This window comes from Magnolia sinica, chromosome 3 (assembly GCF_029962835.1).
Source record: "Magnolia sinica isolate HGM2019 chromosome 3, MsV1, whole genome shotgun sequence".
Taxonomy (NCBI): domain Eukaryota; kingdom Viridiplantae; phylum Streptophyta; class Magnoliopsida; order Magnoliales; family Magnoliaceae; genus Magnolia; species Magnolia sinica.
Genome location: NC_080575.1, coordinates 128,715,847 through 128,736,428, shown reverse-complemented (window position 1 = coordinate 128,736,428; position 20,582 = coordinate 128,715,847). Strand labels below are relative to the sequence as shown.

General features: G+C 39.6%; 1 protein-coding gene and 1 long non-coding RNA gene across 4 annotated transcripts; one reads left to right on the top strand and one right to left on the bottom strand.

Moving 5' to 3' along the window:
* Nucleotides 1-446: 446 nt before the first annotated feature.
* Nucleotides 447-1,800, top strand: LOC131241285 (uncharacterized). The gene is made up of 2 exons (XR_009168991.1): nt 447-969; nt 1,199-1,800. It is a non-coding gene; the product is annotated as an uncharacterized LOC131241285 (long non-coding RNA).
* Nucleotides 1,801-2,683: 883 nt separating this feature from the next.
* LOC131241282 (putative glucose-6-phosphate 1-epimerase) lies at nt 2,684-9,171 on the bottom strand. Of its 3 annotated transcripts, XM_058240063.1 has the most exons (9): nt 8,938-9,171; nt 7,858-8,684; nt 7,611-7,685; nt 6,552-6,608; nt 6,309-6,472; nt 5,694-5,828; nt 4,882-4,984; nt 4,533-4,632; nt 2,684-3,071 (listed from the first exon to the last, which is right to left on the bottom strand). In XM_058240063.1, the coding sequence occupies exons 2-9, from the start codon at nt 7,987-7,989 to the stop codon at nt 2,887-2,889; spliced, it is 951 nt and encodes a 316-aa protein (XP_058096046.1). In that variant the 5' UTR covers nt 7,990-8,684; nt 8,938-9,171; the 3' UTR covers nt 2,684-2,886. The 3 variants fall into 3 exon arrangements, with proteins under 3 accessions (XP_058096046.1, XP_058096047.1, XP_058096048.1); XM_058240065.1 differs by lacking the exons at nt 2,684-3,071; nt 8,938-9,171 and adding an exon at nt 3,233-3,690 and having other exon boundaries at nt 7,858-8,929; XM_058240064.1 differs by lacking the exons at nt 5,694-5,828; nt 8,938-9,171 and having other exon boundaries at nt 7,858-8,928.
* Between the last annotated feature and the right edge of the window lie 11,411 nt (nt 9,172-20,582).

Here is a 20,582-nt window from a genome sequence, read left to right as displayed (position 1 = left end):
GTGGTTGGGATTCATTATGATAATTGATGCAAGTAGCCCACACTCACCCTCTCCTGCCTGAATTTAGTAATATTTTTATCACTATGTGTGGACAAGATTAAATAAGATTGAAGTAGAAGAAAGTCGGTAAGCATTATTGTCAATCTTGTTCAAACACTACATACTAGTACAGGAGATGGTACAGGCAATGTAACGTACCAGTCTCTATTCCAATAAATCTAGGTCCATATTGGTCATTTTGGTCTGTCCGTTTTGACAAACATGTCTCCAGCACAAAAATTATGTTAATTTATTTTCTATTTTTGGGCATTTTGGCCAGAATTCATTGATGAACATCTGGGTTACTTCAGTTCGGAAGCCCCCTCAATCTAATGGGAGGATTTAAATGAAACCTTCTCGAGCTTGTGCTAACTTTTTTCCAGGATGGAACCTGGAGCAGCTGAAAAATGCCCACTTTGGGGAATCAGCAACTATAGCAGTTACCATGCAATGCAACCCTGTGGGGCTGGGGGAATAGGTATTACCCGTCCACCTCCATTCCTGTTTGTAAACTAATCTGCGATATCAACGGATGGTAAGATGGTTTGTTTCAAACTTTTGATGATAAAATATGATATTCCCACTGATTCCCAATAATTAAACTCTTGTACAAGAATTCACATGCTTTTCCAAATCCATTGTTTCCTATTTTCCTATGTTTCTTTACTTCCACTTATTTCACATTTGATTCTTTTAGCAGTTGTGCCTTGCATAAACTAAACTGACTGTTGATTCGTATTCATATTCTATGCACAAAGAGAGAGAGAGAGAGAGAGAGAGAGAGGGAGGGAAAAACAAAAGAAAAAAAAAGGGAATTTGCAGGATCTTTTAATTTATTCAGTGGCAATTGATATTATAAAACCTACTGTCTATCGATGGAGTGCAAAGTGGGCTGTGGTCAAATTCGAGCGTTGCTGCATGGCAGAATAGGTCAATATTTTCAAACGTTTTTAACTGCCATCTTAGAGTGTTTCTTGTTATGGATGAAATCAGTGGTCTGCCTTTCGAAACCTCCTTTTTACTCTTCTTCTTAGTGCCTGTTTGGTTGTACCAAATATCATGAAATTTCAAGATATTGTGAGCTCACCCATCTTTCAATTCTGCAAATTGTACATTAATTAGACCTGGCTCTGTTTGAACAGAAATTAAAACTGCGCAGATCTTGCAAGACATCGGAGGGCCCTGCTTATTGAGACAATTCATGGATGGCGAATGCTTTCTTGCAAAGGCCCGTCTGCGACTCCCGAACACAAGCTTGCTGCAAGTCCTGATGCTGCAGCATGATCTAGGCCGTCCATCAGGCAGGCCACACAGTGAGTGAATGTCCTTTTAGCCCAAAGATCAGACCTGTTGCTTGTATGTCGATACTGCCCATATATGTTGATTGTGGCCCCCTCCCCCAAAGATTGGACTGGCCTGATACTGGGCCAGGTCTGGTCCACCCTGGCTTCCTACACCGTGAATGGCTCTGATCTCGCAGGCTTGTGTGATGTTGGCATGTGTAGGGTGTATCCATCTGATGCTCGCAGGTGTGCCCTTGCAAGCAGAGCATTCCTCTCTTTCTGGATTGTTGTACATCTCTCATTATAATGTCCAATGAGATATGTCTGCAATGAGAGATGCACACCGCATGTACAATGTTTGCAGGTGTACTGCAGTGGGCCCCATCCGTAATGGCCAATTTGCATTTACCAGCAACCTGGTATGTAAGAGATTTTAATATATTTACTGGCCATTGAATGGATAGGCAGATTCATTGAATATCTATTTATATATTATTGTATTAGAAGAGCCAATCTAGTTTGCGAAGATCAATGGCCCAGTCTTCCAGGTTGTAGAAAATGGCCCTTCTTAGTTGCATGTGAGCTGTCGCTGTATTTCTTTTGCTTGAATGCATGTTTGAAGGCTACCAATTTAAGTGTCAGGATTATCCCATTGAGAAATTTGGGCCATGGTGGGGCTCATCAGATCAACGATCTGGAGCACTGAACCCTGAGCCCCATCTTATATCAACTAAAAAACCATACCTTTGCAATGAGGATCATATGAATTCTCTGTGTCAAGTATCAGTTATCTTCAAACACCAGATATTTCAGCTATTCTATTGATCAGGTGGGCCACACGTGAAGAAGTAGATGAATATAAAAATGAGAACCAACACTCTTACATCCAATGCATCCCAAGTCCAGATTCCATGCATGTGCCACGTGTATGGTTTCGATGAAACTATTATGCAGAATACAAGTGAGTAACAGGAGGGATTATGGGTCCGGCCCCCACAATAAAGATCACCTTGCACAAAAATCAGGTTAGTCTGTTCACAACCTGGGCGATGTCAAGTGTCAGTTATCTTCAACAAATCCAGGTGTGGCCCACCTATTGAGCAAATCAGCCTGATGTTTGAGAAGGGTGACTTCATGGTAGGAAATTGCTTCATATGGTACTGACTTTCTACACAAGTGGCATGTTGGCTGGAAAGATGGTACGCTAGCACAAGGCATGGTACCTTTGTCATTGAAAATCACCTAATATTTTCCCAAAAAAGAAACTCGAGCAGCAACTCATCCACGCCATCCTCTCCTCTATAGCCAAAGGGCCCAGTCACCAGAGACTAGAAACTGGGCGAATTATAAATGGCAATGAGTAAAAATCAATGAGTGAGTGGGTCAGTTCCATAGACGGATTTCCAAGCACACTGTCGGCTGAAACCACTCTCAAATTAACGTTTTTCTAATCACATTTTTACGTCATACAATACGGTTTAAAGAACTAATATTGCAGTGGCACATCAAAAGCATAGATGGGCACATTGCCTGCCTTCTCTTTCATCTCCCAACTCGATGTGTTTTAGTCCTCACTGCGGTAGCTGGATGGAACCGCACATAGTTCCAACCGCCCTGTCCATTCCTCGCCTGGCTTTAAGGTGATTGGTTTCTCGATCGCTGCCCCATCAACACAAAGCATCTGTTTGTACTCTTCATCGCCAAAATCTATCATGGATCTTGATTTCTTCTCCCATGGATTCCAGACCACTGTTAAGGAATAGAAAAAAAAAAAAAAAAGAAGGCTTCATTTGAAGTTGACAACAGCCTCGAATTATATATATATATATATATATATATATATGACCAGCCTATTTGAGGAGCTGGATTTCACATGCTCTTAACTGGTTGGAAGTTATCAGCTGGGTGGAGTATAACTTGTTGTCCAACCGGTTGGACTTAAGGGTTGTGTGTGTGTGAGAACACACACAGTTCTATGGTGTGCCCCACCTGATAGTTGGATGGGCAAAATGCCATACAAACACCATGGTGGGTCCCACATGCCAACTAGTTGTGTGTGGATTTTCCTAATTGTCCCCAATGTGACACGTGGGGTGCCCAATCATCAATCCGGACTGTTCATTCAATAGTAACATAGGGAGCAAGTCATGACCAAGAATCACACCGATTGGATGATTGTAACCCCATGAATGATTCCAATTTGTTCTGTCTATTTTTTACATACCATAGATCACACTGTTAGAATCATCAAACCAAAGTGCTACTTTGGAATCATAAGCAATATAAAAGCAGGATCTATCAAATAGATGGCTCAAGATGATGATGGACCTATTTTGCTTCTTTGCTCAATCTTGACTGCCCATTATCCCTGCGATTGATTGAACAATTGGGATCATCCTATTGGCATAGTTGTACCTAATTGTATGAAAGAATGGACAATTCGGATTGGGCATCCCAAGTGCACTTGAAAGCTTTGGATAATCAACTCCAACCATTTGATGCCACATTAAAATTTATGCATCGGTCCAAAAATCGGGCCCATGCATCTGTGATTTAGGTGGGTCACACGAAGGGAAACAGTTTGAAGGGTGAGGGTTGCCCTGTACACTGTTTCCAAATGTGTGGTCTACCTGAATAGAGCTGAATCTTGGGCTTTGGGGTCAGCTACATGAATTTTGTTCTGCCATTCCACACAAGGGAGGATGCCAAGGAATTCCTTCCTTCCACCAAACAGGCTACGGAATTGTAGTAGGCATTTATTGAGAAAAGAGGAATTACACAGTTTGCCACCTAGAAATATGCACGGTATACTCAGGTTTTTGGTTTATAGAACAGGACCACTGCAGATGGACCGTCTTCTCAATAGGAGAATCCTAACCTTTCAATTTGTGGCCTGCAAATAGATGGTCTAGAAGAGAAACATGGTCAAACATCCATATTCAACTCAAAAAACAGCCCAAGATTGATGGCTAGCATCTCCTGGTGGTTTTTCAGAGCATGGTTTCATCGGCGAAGAGGCCCCAATGGACCAATGGTCTAGATCACTAAGCCATGGTTAAATTGTACAAACTGAAAAGCCTAAGTATATTGTGCCTATGCTCAGGTTGAAAAAGCGTAGCATTCTTCCCCACAAAATGTACAAGGCAATTAATTATTAATGTGAAATGAATGGTGGAATTACGGAAATTTAGGAGAGAATGGACATCTTACCAACATCGGGAAGCCCCTCTTTTCTTATAACAAACGTCTGCTTCTTTTCGTGGTCAAGGACTGCAATTACATTTGGAGAACTAAGATAAATGCGATCCACCTGCGTACATTAGAGAAATCTTGTAAGAGATCCTTTCTGTGATTCTTGCTATCTACTCTGGTCAAGCACAAGATGGGAAATAGCTCATGCATAGAATCATTTGAAAAGTAAAAAAGAAGAAAAACTTAGCAATTGTTTCCTTGTTTTTCTAGGAGGGATGGTTGGGTTTCAGACCCATTTCAATGTTTGCAGCAAAACATAGTTCCATTCACATTATCCCACATGTTTCGCCAGTCTCAGTACTCTTACCTCAGACTCAAATGTTATGGCATCTCCTTGTTCAGTGAAGCGTTCTCGTTGGCAAAGGTTGTCCAGATAATCAAGTGTCTCCAGCCCTTCTATCCTCACTTCACTGCGAAGACAATTCAAGTTCATATCCAACCCATTCTAATATTTAAGACTACATAAAGCATGAATTCATGCACTCAAATAGAAGTACACCTAAAGCTGAATGGATACAACTACAATGGAACCACTCATCAGTAAATAAGAACATAATCAAAGCACCGCTTGATCCCATGATGCTAGAGGTTCGCTGAGCCCATACATACCCCTGCATGTGGCCCCACATGCCAATCATGAATGTGTGTGGGACATCCAGGGTGCCAGTCACATGTGACCCATCATGCAGATGACCTGGCTTGAAAACCAGGAAGTCCCCTCATCAGCTGGGGCACATGTCTAAGTTGTCATGGAGTCATGACAACTTTTTAAAACCGTCCCTTGCTTCCTTGAGCGTGATCCACCCAATGATTCATTTGGCATGATGATTTTAGGCTGGGTCATCTAAAAGGTGGGGCCCACTTGACACACCGTTTGATTTTTGCATGCGCTTGCAAGGTTGGCATGTGTGGTCACATGTAGAAGTGTGGGTGGAGGACTGCATGTGAGCTTAGGAAGCTTCATATAAAAAATTCAATTCTGAATTTGAACACTAAAGTTTGAACAACAAGACAAAAATATCCAATGATAATTCAATCAGTGGATTAAATGAAGATGAGTTCTATGGTCCTATCTAATACAGGGATGTCAATTCTAATCCAACAGAGATTTTTCTTTACCTGATGTCAGAAACAGAGAAATATGTGTGGAAAGCAAAAGAGAAACTAAATGGCTTGCTGTCGAGGTTCCTAATCCGCGATATCATGGTGAGATCTCCATTCAACGCAAGAGCCACTCTAAGACGGAACTCAAAACTGAAATGCCACGGTAAATTTTTTCATTAGCAAGACATCGCATACAAAATAAATAAATAAAAGAGAAAATTTAACACGAAAAAGAGAATGGAAAAGAAGATACAAAAGTTTCATCATTTTTCATCTGAACTATTTAAGGGCCAGTTGGAAGGGGGCAATTCCCAAGATTTTTCATTTTTTTAATAGAAAAAAGATTTTAATCGAACAAGGTTAATGCAAAACAGCCCCATTAAAGGGGAACACCTTAAAAGGGTCAACTGTATCAACTCATTTCATTTCGTCTCCCCATAGAAAACAAAATACATCAGGCTAATCTTATCTGATTTGATTAGTGCCGCCTGCATGCAAACATGCCCTACAAAAGAGTTCCAAATTCCAATGACCCGATCAAGTTTCAATTATTGCAAGTCCAATACTACCCAAATGTTCTAAAGACAATAACAACAACGGCCCAACTGTCTATAGGTACTGGGTTCATACCAGTGGGGCCAGCACTTTAGATCCTCTTCAGATGGTTTCAGTAGCAAGTCTATAGCAGATTTGCCAATGTACTCAGCAGGATGAAGAGGTGGAGGATCATCATCAATGGTCCAAATCTTGTTCCTTGCAAACCCATGTTGCTCCAGTGATCCACAGTTTCCAAACTTCAAGAGCATTAAAACATGATGTTAGTCAGGAACTTGGAATTAGATACCACAGGAAAAGATATGAGCATGCATGAACCTGCGGGAAACAAATGGGGATTCCTCCTCGCATTGCTTTTGGTGGCTTAAATATAGCCTGCAGTAGATAAAAGACAATATTTCAGCAAAAGTTAGGATGATTTCTCTAGTACATGAAGTTTGTCACATAGCTCTGCAACTCATGAATTTCATGTTCTGAAACTTAAATAAGATCATACATAGTAAAAATACCAAATCAAATCAGGGCATGCTATTGATCCATGAATCATGAGGTTCAATAAATGCTAAAAAAAATTAAAATACAAAATGGATGCAGCGGAGGCAAATTTACCATATTCTATTATCAATTTTATAATAGTCTATGGCATTCCGGTAGATGATGTTATAGAGCAGACATGACAAAGAAATTAATTCACAATGTCATCCTCTATTTCATATGATGTGACCCATTTCAAGTTCATTGGATGATTTACGTATAAATTTTGATATATGATTCTATTTGGACTGAAAAGCCATTTCCATTGGATTCAAATTCGACTGTTAAGTCTTGAATAATTTACAACAGGATTTTAAGAGCATCGGCTATGGAATTAAATAAATTACTAAGGAAAAACTTACTGAAAGAAAAAGATCAAGGGATTAAATGACACAACATGCAAATCTGATTAAAGTTTAAGGAAAATACTACAGAAGGAATATTGTGGCCACAGCAATCATGTACATAATTCTTCCAGAAAATACACAGATCAAAATGAACAAATTCAAGATAAAAATTCAAATGATCGATAAAAGAGAATGCTATGTCAAATAACGAAAATATAAAGAGGCATGGATTAAGAATCAAAGACAAGAGAAAGCATCCGATTGAAGCAGAATCGAACTTCAATAGAATAAAATTATAAATCTCATAAATTGAAATTTTCCATTGAATTTTTAATGTACATGATGACATGCGGATATCTATAAAGTTATCGTCAAATCCGAGTTCAAAATTGCTTTGCATTTACTCGACTGAGATACCAAAAAAAAAAAAAGATTTCAAGCCCACAGAAAGTAGAGAAACAGGATTGTAAGAGTACAAAGATTCAAGAAGTCACACCTTACTGCTAGTGAACAGGAGTTCTTCCCCACGATCGTTCCTCCATGAAATGACCTGACCACCATGCAAGCTAACCTGGATTGCTGACAGAAAAATCATCAAGAAACAAACCAGAAACCATACATTTCAGCCGTCAACAAATTCTACAACAATCCTAGATTCATTCTCCAAATCCAACGTTTTAAAAATGATGTCAATTAAAACACCCAATCACCAAATTAAGCATAGGGAGAGATAAGTATCTAACCCGAGCAGAAGCTCCTCGTGGCATTCTAAGCGTGACCTGATCGATCCCATTCCAGTCCTTGGAGATCTCGATCGCAGCTCTCTGATCCCAAACCGCCGAAAAATGACCCATCTCAAAAACACAAAGGGGCATAAACAGAAGGACGAAAAAGAAGAAGACCGCGATCCGAGATTCTACTTCCTCCCTTCAAACAGACATCCAACACGGAAAGGAAAATAGGACTCTACTCAATAAAGCCACCGCACTGATTGTTACAGCTGAGAATCTGAGCTCCGCACGACACCTTTCTTGTGACTGGAAAACCCCATTTTCTCGTGAACAAAAAACCAGAATCCTATCTACCACTCTCACTTTCCCTTTGTTCCTAATCCCGTCTTAATACCCACTGATGCATGCATCATTACAAGAACACAACTCAAAATCCCAAATATGAAGAAAATACCTTGAATTCATAAGAATTTCACCCAACATCCCTCACATTTGGATATGAAGAACACAACCCAATGCCAGAATTCCCCAGGTAATATCAAAATCCACTCAAACCAACCCAAAATTTCATGAAAATTCACCCCCAAATCCGTTACATTTCTATTAAAAGAAGAAAACCCAATTCCCAGAAGAATCCAAATCCCAAAAACCTCCTGTCAAAACAACTCCAGATGTCAAGAAATCTCTGCCCAAAAAACTCCAAAACCAATACTGAACAGAAACCACTTCCAAAAACCAATGCCCGAAAAAGCCCAACTCCCTAAAATCCCAAAACTGCGCTTGGAATTATGAAATTCATCCCAAAATCACCACACCCATTTCTGGAAACGGCCCAACATCTACAACAAGGAAGAAGAACAATAAAAAATCCGATAAATTACATTCATGTAGAAGGAAAGTCAGTCAAAACAATGGCCTTTTTCAAAAAGATTCAACTGGCATTTATTTAGAAAGAAAAACAGAAAGATTGTAACAGAATCGGAGACAAAGCTGTTGAAAGATGGGCACAAACTGAAAAAAAAAAAAAGGAAGAAAGAAAAAGAAAAACAGATGACAGTTGGTTTTGTTTTTTAATTTTAATTTTTTAATTACATTTATATGCATGGAGATACGTGAAGAAGGTGGAAGATGTACGAACGGTCAAAATTAAATTGCATGGGGATTTAAAAGAATGAGATTTCTTCCCCTGTTTTGGTTTGTTTTCTTGTTCTATACAGAACTGATATTAGGATTTAATTAATCATGATTAAGGGGAGTTAATTGCAGGTAAGGTTGAGATCACGTGAAGAAGGCGTGAGTGCGAGAGAGAGCTCTTTCGGTTTTCGGGTCGTGTTTGGGTGCGAATGCAGGCTTTGTTTGAATTTGCAGAGGCTGGTGGGGGCCGCTTCCGGAAAGAAACGTGGTGCATGTTAGATTCCTGCCGTTGGTACTTGTTATAGTGCGCTTGGTGCGCGTGGGACGCGGACTTCATGCGAAAGCCTTTCGCATGAAGTTCCTGCCTGGGAACTTAGGTGGGGCCACTGTGATGTTTTGTAAGAAATCCTCCCCGTCCATCCGTTTTGTGAGTTCATTTTAAGACATGTTGTCCAAAATGAACCGTATCCAAAGCTCAAATGAGCCGTGCTAAGGGCCCGTTTGTTTTGCCATTATAAATGATGGTAAATAGATAATTATTACCTATTTATATTGTTTGGAAGAGATGAAATATGAAGGGTTCGTTTTGCACCCTCGATTGGAGGGGATTGAGGGGATACGAGGGGGTTTCAAATCGCCTGGTTGTTTCGCAGCTAACCGGGGTTTGCAATCCGCCGGGAGCGCTTGGATTACACCTAAAATCATTTCAACAGTTGCTGCAGTAACATATGTGTCACTATATACTATTAGTCTATTGGGCACATGGCCCACTAATGATGATCAACACACTCAAACATGATCTTGTGCTTGTGGCCCATTTGAGACTTGGAATTTCATCATTTTCGGGCAAAGCATATATTTCAGCGGGCTTATTACAACCATTGTATCAAAAATTACATATCTCACTAATTACAGATATTAAAATTAATTTAGTAATTAAATTCAAATCCATGTAAATATAGCATGGATGAGTACTTTTGGATTAACTCCGGGGTGCCAAACACACCCGAAGATTGCAAATCCTGGGAGTTTCTAATCGTGGGGCTCTGAATCCAGGGGTCACAGATTCGCGCTCCCAAACAAGCCCAAAGGGTAATTGCACCTACGTTTTCAGAATTTACTTTTTGAAGAAAAAGGTGAGAATGATGGAGTGAAATTTTTGGATCTCACCATGATGTATGTGATTGATCCACGCTATTTATCTATCTTAACAAATCATTTTAGAGTTTGTATTAAAAAATTAGGAAGATTATAAGTTTAATCGGTCCACACTAAAGTAGACAAGGGAATATTGACATCCATCATGTTTTTTTTTTTGTTAGCTTGTTAGTACACCCTAGCTGCCAGTTCACACTTCAATGTTAGCCACCCCCACTTCGGAATCGATACCATGACCTTGGGGCCGTTTGGCATCATCGATTGGAGGGGGTTTCAAATCCCCTGGGTTGTTTGGCACATATAGTAACTACAGGTTGCAAATTCAGGGGGTTTTTAATCCCCTCTTTAAGCGAGTTTGCAATATGTGAGAGCTTAGATTACACCTAAAATCATTTTAATAGTTACATGTGTGACATGTGTCACTGTACGCTATCATTCTATTAGGCACATGGCCTACCAATGATGACCAACACCATTCAAATATTGTCTAGCACCGTTCAAACATTGTTCCTATTAATCAACGATTAAAAATCGTTGGTTAGTCACTCAGACATGATCTTGTACCTACAGTTCATCTAAGACTTGGAATTTCATTATTTTCAGGAAAGCGTATATTTCAACGGGCTTATTACAGCCATATTATCAAAAATTATATATCTCATTATTTAGAGATATTAAAGTTAATTTAGTAATTAAATTGAAACCCCTATAAATATACATCCAGAGGTATTTTTGGATTAAAGTTGATTCACACTCCAGGCTGCCAAACACATTGGGAGGATTGCGAACCCAGGGGGTTCCAAATCCACGCTCCCAAAGAGGCGTTTAGTCTACCACTTGAGCTATGGATCAGGGTGTAACCATCAATAATTGAAATGTGAAGCCATCCATAGGTCCCACATTGATTTGTATCTGTGAACCAATTCATATGATCACATGGACACGGATGAAAGAAAAACACAAATATCAGCGGATACAAAACTCATATGGCCCACAAGAAGTTTTCAATGGTGTATTTAATCCCTGTGTTTCATGTGTTGTGGTACAATTGCACTATTGATTTGCCTCGGTTTTCAGTATATGCCCTAAAATGAGCTGACAATGGATGGACGGCTTGTATCAGACACATATATCATAATGGGCATGCAAAATTTTGAAATTTTTTATTGATATTAGTGTCAAATGAAATCAAAGCTTACTTTGCATGGCGGCTTGGTGCATATCTTACGAAAAATAATGATTCCTTGCTAGAAATAAGAAACCAAACAAAGCCCATGGGCTGGTGTACCACACACTAGCCATGTAGCTGTTGTAGACACGTGTCATGTGAAGATGAGCACTGACGCCCCGAGTTGTGCCAACGGTTCAAAGGAGATTAAAGTTACATGGCCCCATAGTGATGTATTTATTATATCTACACCGTTCATCTATTTTTAGAGATTATTTTAGAGAATTATTTAAAAAATGAATCATATCCAAAGATCACCTGGAATACACCACAAATAGCAGCGGAGATAATGATTTTCACTGTTAAACAATTCGTAGGGCCCACCATAACATTTATTTTCTATCCAATCTGTTCATAAGGTCACAAAGACCTTAATTAAGACGGAAAACAATTTTCATATTGATCCAAAACTTTTGTGACCCCAAAAAAGATTTCAATGATAGACATTCAATTCCCCACTGCTTTTTGTAGTGTGGTCCACTTAATAGTTAGATATGTCTTATTTTTCCTCTCAAGCCTTAAGACGAGCTGGACAAATGGGTGGACAGTTTGTATATAACACATACCTCATATACAGCAGCTATATAGGTGGTGTGAGGTACGCTAGCCCATCCGCTTCCAAAACAAACGCCCTCTTGAGGCCTGTTTGTTTTTCAAAGAAACGGGATTTAACTGGGAAATAGTAATTATTATAATTTCACTGCGTTTAAAAATTTATGGGAATTTGTGCCTGTGAAATTGGTTCAAAAGATGTAATTTTGAAAATGTGGTTGGAGAAATTCTTACCGTTGAAACCTTAATGAGTTCAACAGTGATGTTTAGATGCCATTCATATCGTTAATAATGTCATTCCTACTGGAACGAAGTGAAAACGAAAATATTAGCAGAATCAAAACTTATGTGGCCCCACAAATATTTCAACCGTGAACGTCTAATTATCAAGTTTTCGGCTTGAGATTTGGATACGGTTTAATTTTGGCAACTTGTCCTAAAATGGACTCAAAAAACGGATGAACAGGGAAGATTTTTCACAAACATGACAGTGGGCCCCACCTGGGTTCCCAGCGGAGGAACTTCCTGCGAAAAGCTTTCGCAGGAAATCCGCGTCCGTGCGCGTGAAGAAGTAGGAAACGGTTTTCAGTTGCGTGGAGACTCGAGGAGAGTGCATGCCATGAGCATGGCTCGCGTCTTTGCACACTCTACACGGGTTTTCGTTTTCTAGCCCACGGATTGCCAATCTAGACCGTTGGTCTCTTGAATCCCTATCTAGATCGTCCATAAATCAACGGTTGGAAATAAAAAATGGTTAAGGGACAACATTCAGTGACGGAGAGCGAAGAGAATTGCTTTCTAAGCTATGGTTCATATGGTGTGATTTTTGAAATACAAACCATCTGTGATGGGTCCAACTGTCTAGATGGTCCCGCTTGATAAACCATCTTCCACGTGTATCGCGAAGGATTGATCCACCATATTCCCGACTCTACCATATCATCCATCTGGCTCTACCACACGCAGCTCAACTTCCAGACACACTTGCCATTCTGACACACGTGTAGGATATCCGAGCCACATATCAGGTGGAAGCCACTAAATTTGATCAGGCAAAAAACTCGGGCTGTTCAACTGCCGTGTAGATCACACGTGTAAGAATATACCATGCAATTGTTAGAACATTGCTTAAATGATCTAACATCCTATCAGTGGACATTTTTTCAGTGGATTCGGACCGTCCATTCATTAGATATCCATCGCTGTACCAGTTAGAATATCAGTGCAATTGTTGTATTTGAACCCTTAAATTGGGGGCCATGATTCCGGCAATCGAGCATACCACGTGAGCAATTTGTAAGCACGTGCATATCAACTATCTTTTAGGACAACCGCACGTCAGATGGCACTGCTGCGATGTTCCTAATTGCAGAAAGGTGATGACAGGGTGGATATGAAAACAAAACACAAAGTGCCCCTCAGCCGTTCATCAAGTGGGGCCCACTAAGTATTTGCCACAGGCCAAAATTCAGGACAGCCCGCCACACAGATGGGCCCTGTGATGACTCGGGTCTGGTTGTTGGCCACTATTCATACATATGGGACCACTTGACCCCTTTGATTTGGGCTTGCTGGTCCTGAGACTATGGGCCCACGAGTTAGGCCCGAGCCTGACATCTCGGACCCAGTTATTGATCTAGTGGCTTAGATCCATTGAAATGCCCGACATGATGGGCCCCAGTACAAGGCTAGCGGCTGGAGGCGGCATGGTCCTGATGGTTGGATATAGGCGACCAGGTGGGGCCTGAGAATCTTTATCTCTCATGGTCAATGACCCGATAAGCTTTGATGAGGATCAAAGTGGAGGTTCGCCTCGCGCGTGGGAAACGGATTGGCTACTCCCCTGCCACCAGCCCCGTGGCTGGTGGTCGGTGATCTGTGGGCCCCACAATGATGTATGTTCCGTTCATCAATTTTTACAGATCATTTTAGAGTTTTATGCAAAAAAATGAGAGGGATTCAAATCTCATATGGACCACACCACAGGAAAACAATACTGATTGGATATCCACCATTAAAATCCTCCTAAGGCCCACTGTACTGTTTATTTGACATCCAAGATGTTGATTATGTCATAAATACCCAGATGAAGGGAAAAAACAAAGATCAGATTGATCCAAATCTTTTACGGCCCCGAAAAGTTTTTAATGGTCGATGTTCATTTGACACTGTTTCCTTTAATGTGGTCAACTTGAGAATTGGATATATCTCGTCTTTGGTCTCATGCCATAAAATGATCTAGAAAAATATATGGACAGCATGGATGAGACATATACATCATTGTGGGGCCTATAGAGCACCGACCACCAGCCATTGGCTGGTGGGAGGGGGAGTAGCCAATCCATTTCCGCGGGCGTGACACGACACGCTGTAGATTAGCGTTTGAATTTCTGTTGCCACCGGAGGTTATATCATTCGGTAGGAAAAAGGTCGGGACCACTTTTGAACGACCACGGCGCATGTTAGAGATGGCAAGACGCGGATTGCGTCCTGCCGCCGCCCGTCTCTAGCCCCGAAAGGGCAGTTCCGTGGGCGGGCCCACCGTGATGTATCTGTTTATCCATGCCGTTCATCTATTCTCTAATATTATTTTAAGGCATAAAAAATAAAAATAAATAAAAATAAATAAAAAAGCAGATCCAACGCTCAAATGAACCACACCGCATAGGGAATGGATTCGATACTCACCAGGTCAGTATCCAAATCGCTACTGAAGTGACGTCATCAAGCTCTGTAGGCCCCACCATGGTGCTTATTATATCGATACAGTCCATCCATTCGGAGATATCATTTTATGATATTACAAAAAGAATGGGATAGATCTGAAGTTCAGATGGACCCCACCATAGAAAACAGGGGAACAGTGACATCCTCCGTTCAAAAATTCGTAGGGGACATGGTAGTTTCGGATCAAGTTTATATTTTTATTTTCACATCATTTATCGTTATGTTAATTTATGAACAGGTAGAATCTAAAAATGCTCACAGATTAGATATTGACAAGGTCAGTATCCAAATGGCTCCGGAAGTGATGTCACCAAGATCTGTGGACCCCACTATGGTAATGAGATAAATGTAAAGTTCAAGTGGACCCCAGTAGAAAATAGTGGGGATAGCGACATCCATCGCTCAAAACTTCTTATGGGTCACTGAAGTTTCCCATCAAGCTTTTATTTTTGTTTTCACTTGGTCTCTCACTGCGTGAAATCATGAATAGGTTGGATCTAAAAAATACATCACGGTCGGCCCTATAAATGTTCCAACGGTGGGTGTGACTGATCCCACGATTTTATGTGGTAGGTCAACCTGAGCATTATATCTATCTCGTTCCTCTTCTCATACCATAAAACCTTCTATAAAAATGGTTGGACGGTATGGATACAACACATGTATCATGATGGGTCCACATAGTCTGGTTACGTCACTTCGATTTGGCTACTGGCCTTGTCAGTATCTATTCGGCGCCCCTAAAAAATACATCACGGTGGGCCCTATAAATGTTTCAACGGTGGGTGTAACTGATCTCACGGTTTTCTGTGGTGGGTCTGCTTGAACTTTACATCTATATCATTTTTTTTTAATGCCATAAAACGTTCTCTACGTATGATTGGACGGTAAGGATACCATACATGCATCATGGTCGGCCGACAGAGCTTGGTGACGTCACTTCAGTAGCAATTTGGCCACAAACATTATATTGTCGGTTTCAAATCCGCGCTCCACCCAATATTACTCTTGCATTTAATGCACAGTCATTTTATGCTTTGTGCACTTAATGCAACTAAGTTTATTATTTGGTGTGGTTCACTTGATCGTCGGATCTATCTTATTTTTGTGTCCTTACCTTAAAATAATCTTAGAAAAGGGATGGACGGCATGGATAGAAGATACATCAATGTGGGCCCACCCACAGAACTGCCCGTTCCGGGCTAGAGACGGGGCGGGGGAGGACGCAATCCGCGTCCGGTGCCGTGCCGTTTAGAAGGTCCCTGACAAAAATGCACTCTTTCGGTCCGTACTATCTCACGTGACAAATTGGCATGTATGTGACAGATTCAATCCGTTCATCAGGTGTGGCCCTCCCTACATACCCTTAGGGAGAAAAATTCATTCCTGTCCACTAAGCTGTGGACCACACGTGTGCATCGAATGTGGATCGCTGGTGACTTTTCTTGTCCACGTGCCCAATCCAACCTGACGAGCTGCTTGGATCGTTCGCACCTATGCCACATCTGTACCGTTGATCAGCACCATAAATAGGCCAGCGAGTTCACTGATCAGCATTCTTGCCGGGCTAGAAAATTATATGACATCCTGGCCACTCATCAGGTTGGCCCACTACGGGCATGCAACATTCTGGTAACTCATCAGGTGGACCACATGTGTACGAGGAAAATGGATGGTTAGAAAAGAAAAGATACCAATGTTCAAGGATCAATATGCATGTGTGGCCCACCCAATGACGTAACCGGCCTGATTTTTTGTACCAACTGGGACTAAGGTCTAACCCAGAATTCTATCAGAAAAATGCCATTGTCTAATTTGAGGCTTTGTTCCGTCAATATCCTCAGTTGATCCATAAATTGGACGGTCGGGATTTGACTGCATGCACGCCGCATGATGTAATGCTAATGAGGACGACCGTTTGGAAATGTTGACGAAATCTAATCCTGGTATTGAAACATTCATCTGCTGTAGCCGGTTTGAATCCGCGCTGAGGATTTGAATTTGAACTAGTTCGGGTTTCGGGTCGGGTTTGGTAGTAGCAAAAGCTCAAGCTTGAACGCCACTTCGGGGCTGTAAATAAGCTTAATAATATTGGATACCTGTGTAAGGGAGGAAATGGGTTGGGTGGGGTCTGAGGGGGACTTTGTAACTGCCCCATTTAAGAATCAAGTTGGAATCTTGGCGATCATTAGAATTTGAGTTTAGCATAGGTAAAATGTAATTGATTTATTATTAGTTTGGAATTTGACTATGTGGTACACGTATGTGCATAGTTTGTGGGTGTGGTAGAATTGATTTGCGGACTCGTTCAACCTGAACACTAGTGACCCCTAGTGCCAAAATAGAGCGGTACGTAATTAAATGGTTGAAAGACTAATCATCTATTCAAAGATTTATCATGTATGCTTGCCAAGCAATTTACAGAGGTTAGGGCTCTTCCTCTAATGAGTTCTTTTTACTTTAGAAATCAAAGACTTTTGAATGTGTAATAAGTGCTTGGATTGAACGAAAACTGAAAATAGATGCGGAAAAGTAAAACTTACCATTAAAATAGAATCATTGTCTTGGATGAGAACAACGGGGCATGGGTGCTTAACCGAGTAACCTGTTGATGAGCGATGAATGGATGATGCCGAGATTATAAGATATTTTCGACCCATTGTATGAGCGTAAGTGAACGGTTCCTGAGACTACGATCTTACTTCAAATCCGACATACTGTTACATATGGAATAAAACTATGGCTATTAGTTATGCCTAAATCAGCCCGTCATAAAGCTAGGACAAACTGATCTACTCCTAGAAATTAAGAGATCCACGTTGATAAGCAATGTAGATGATAAGTATTCTGAAGGACTAGATAAGTAACATTGCACTTGAATTGACTCGTATTAGATTGATTCTAGGATTTTGTTTGGGGGTCCTTGCTTTGCGCTATTTATATATTTTCAAAGACGTCATGAAGTAACTGCTGCTTACGTGGTAATATTGTATATTGCTAGTTGTAAAGTGATGATTAACTTATTCGATCGTACCTTACTTTTATTGAATGTGTCCTTATCACCATAGTCAATTATTAACGTGCTTTGATATTAACGTTACCTTAAGGATTCATTATCCTTATCTAAAGGTTACCCAAGCGCCACAACTCATTGAAGACCTGTTTATTAATGAGTTGTCCTCCATATATTCAGCGTACGTCATGAAGATTTTGTACTTGTCACATGGCTTAATCTGCATCGTCGAATCTGGTGTTGCCAGATCTTGTCCAAATACCTATTTAATTTAATGGGTCGGATTTGAGTTAGGTATAAAAATTCTGATTGAGCATTCACACAAATAATGTTCTATACCATTCAATTAATCATGACTAACAATTAATGGTAAAAATTAAAATGGCTAACAGTCAAAATTGAACAGGTAAAATCAAATGATTGTGCTAAAATTTTAGTGTGATCTTTGGTATATTCTTCATCTTATACTATCCATGTTATCACAAGTAGCGAATGGTGGAACAGATTGGCTATGCACACCAGAAGAGAAATGTAATAAGAGGATAAAAAATGGCATTACCCAAAATCTCAAAATCTACATCATGCTTGAGACCATAGAGCCATAATAACTCAAGACTACTTTAATTACACTTGATGATGATCTTATAACCTGTATGTGATGGTCCACTATTAATTAGTATAGGATTTGGATATATAGCAGATAGTTTAGGAAACGGAAAGATTAGATCATTAATACATGCATGTATGAGGTATTATATGAACTTCTTTTTATAGTAGGGCATGTTAAATTTTATAAGATAGTGGAGCACCATACATTGTGCGCCCCAGAAACCTTAATCCTTCTATATATATATATATATATATATATATATATATATATATATAGAGAGAGAGAGAGAGAGAGAGAGAGAGAGAGAGAGAGAGAAGAGTTTGGATCACAATTGTGGTTGGTTTTTACATTTCCCAGCTTTTTTCCTAAAAACTTGCATGAAAAACCTAGAGAATTAAAAATAATCTCTTTTTCCAGGTTTTCCCACAAAACACAATGCACCAACCAAAAAATACTCAGCCATGGCCCACTAAAGTTTTGGATCAAAGTAAAAATTCGTAGCAGGGGGTTTCATAAGGTTCTGCTTTATGTGGACCATTCAAATTTGCGAGATTCATCAGATATGATGAGTTCTCAAAAAAGTTCGTATGTACTATGTACGAACTGGTTCGCAAGGGAGCGTTTCCGTGTGTGTGTGTGTGTGTGTGTGTGTGGCCAATTGCAAAAATTTAATTGAGTTAGCAGCACGTTGATAAAGCAGCTAAATCAAAGTTGAACTATAGAAATGGGTTAAAGGAATATCATAAATAACCATATAGTGGCAGTGATGCACATGAGACTTATATAAATAAATTGGATTAAATGGACGGTCTAATTCTATTATGAACGTTATTTAAAGTATTTATATATATTATTATATTAATATATTTTTTTTTTAAATTTTGGTTGATTAGATTTGCTAAGATGAAGTTTGTTTGATTTCAAAAGTAGATTAATATGCATCCCGAGTATTGGTATTTACACGTTTGCATTGATGGAATCAAACATACTCGATTGAGTATAAAAAGATTAATAGTTTAGAACAAGTAGCTGAAGATGAAGACAAATCATTTCTAGCCACTTTTAAATTTTGTACGATATCATTTCTTATGAAGGATTATAATATTGAAGGCTTCACACGGTATATAATTGATTAGAGGGTGTAGCTTATGGTTTCTTATTAGGAGAGTGCATATATAATAATTTAGTACACCTTCTACCATAACATAAGAAAATGAAGTTGGCCTATATATATATATATATATATATATATATATATATAGTTGTAAGGATTTAGTTTAAAATATTCTATTGTGTAATAAGCCTTAGTCTTGGAGAAGTTCATTCCCCCTTAGAAACTTTAGTTCAACAAGTCTAGAGATCTTATAATGTAAATAGTATTCTCTTTCCTTGTGGTTGGGAATTCACACATTTCGTGTGCTTTCTTTTCTTCGTGTGTGTTTCCATGCAACAGCTATCATAATTACAAATTTGAAATAATCTTGTTTCTTTTTTTTTTGTTTTTAATATTAATGTATTTTTTAGTATATAAACATTTATGGTGCTTAAAAATATAAAGTAGAATATGCAGCATAAGTGAAACATGTGTGGTGTTTAATGGTGTATGTGGAATAAGCAACACATGACATATACAACTTAGTGCATGTGGTAAATGTAGTACATGAAGGCATTAAAAGTTTAAATATAACATATTTGTGACATTTGAAAAATGGACAACCAGAGTTGTACACAAGTCAAATCGAGTTGAGCTTGGCCAGCAGCCTATCCCAACTCGGTTGGTACAACTCAACTCGGTTTGGCCAGCAGCCTCTCCCAACTTGAGTTCACCTTGACTTGGTTCTCGAGCCTAGCTGTCCAGCTTGGCTTGAATCGATCGATAGCTCAGGTAAGCTTGATCCAAGTTTGAGCTTGAGTGGGTGGACTCTTATATATATATATATATATATATATATATAAGTTATAATTCAAGGTGAGATGAATCGAGTCAAGCTCAGGCCAAGTTTTGAGCTTAGTCAAGTCAAACTCAGGTCGGCTCGAGCTTGGCTCAAAATTCTTTCAAGCTCAGAAAATTAGATTCGATTGGTGCTAAGTGAGTTAACTGAGTTGGCTCGGTTCATGTCTAGCACACCTCTATCATATGTATATGTGTATCACTAGCGAATGGTTTAGGTTGTGGCATAACAAAGGCAAATAAATCTCACATTTTTAAAACAAAAAAAGTATGCCCCAACTAAAAAGATTTAGACCACTCATTCTTTCTTCTTCTTCTTCTTTTTATTTTTTTCAAATCCTGCACATAAAAGCAGTATAAGCAT

Excerpts from the sequence above, each read along its gene's own strand:
- LOC131241282 (XM_058240063.1), bottom strand. The coding sequence starts at position 7,989 with ATGCCCCTTTGTGTTTTTGAGATGGGTCATTTTTCGGCGGTTTGGGAT. Across the intron at positions 6,473-6,551 it reads TCCCCATTTGTTTCCCGCAG|TTTGGAAACTGTGGATCACT; the intron begins GTTCATGCATGC and ends ATGCTCTTGAAG. Across the intron at positions 5,829-6,308 it reads CTAAAGTGCTGGCCCCACTG|TTTTGAGTTCCGTCTTAGAG; the intron begins GTATGAACCCAG and ends GTGGCATTTCAG.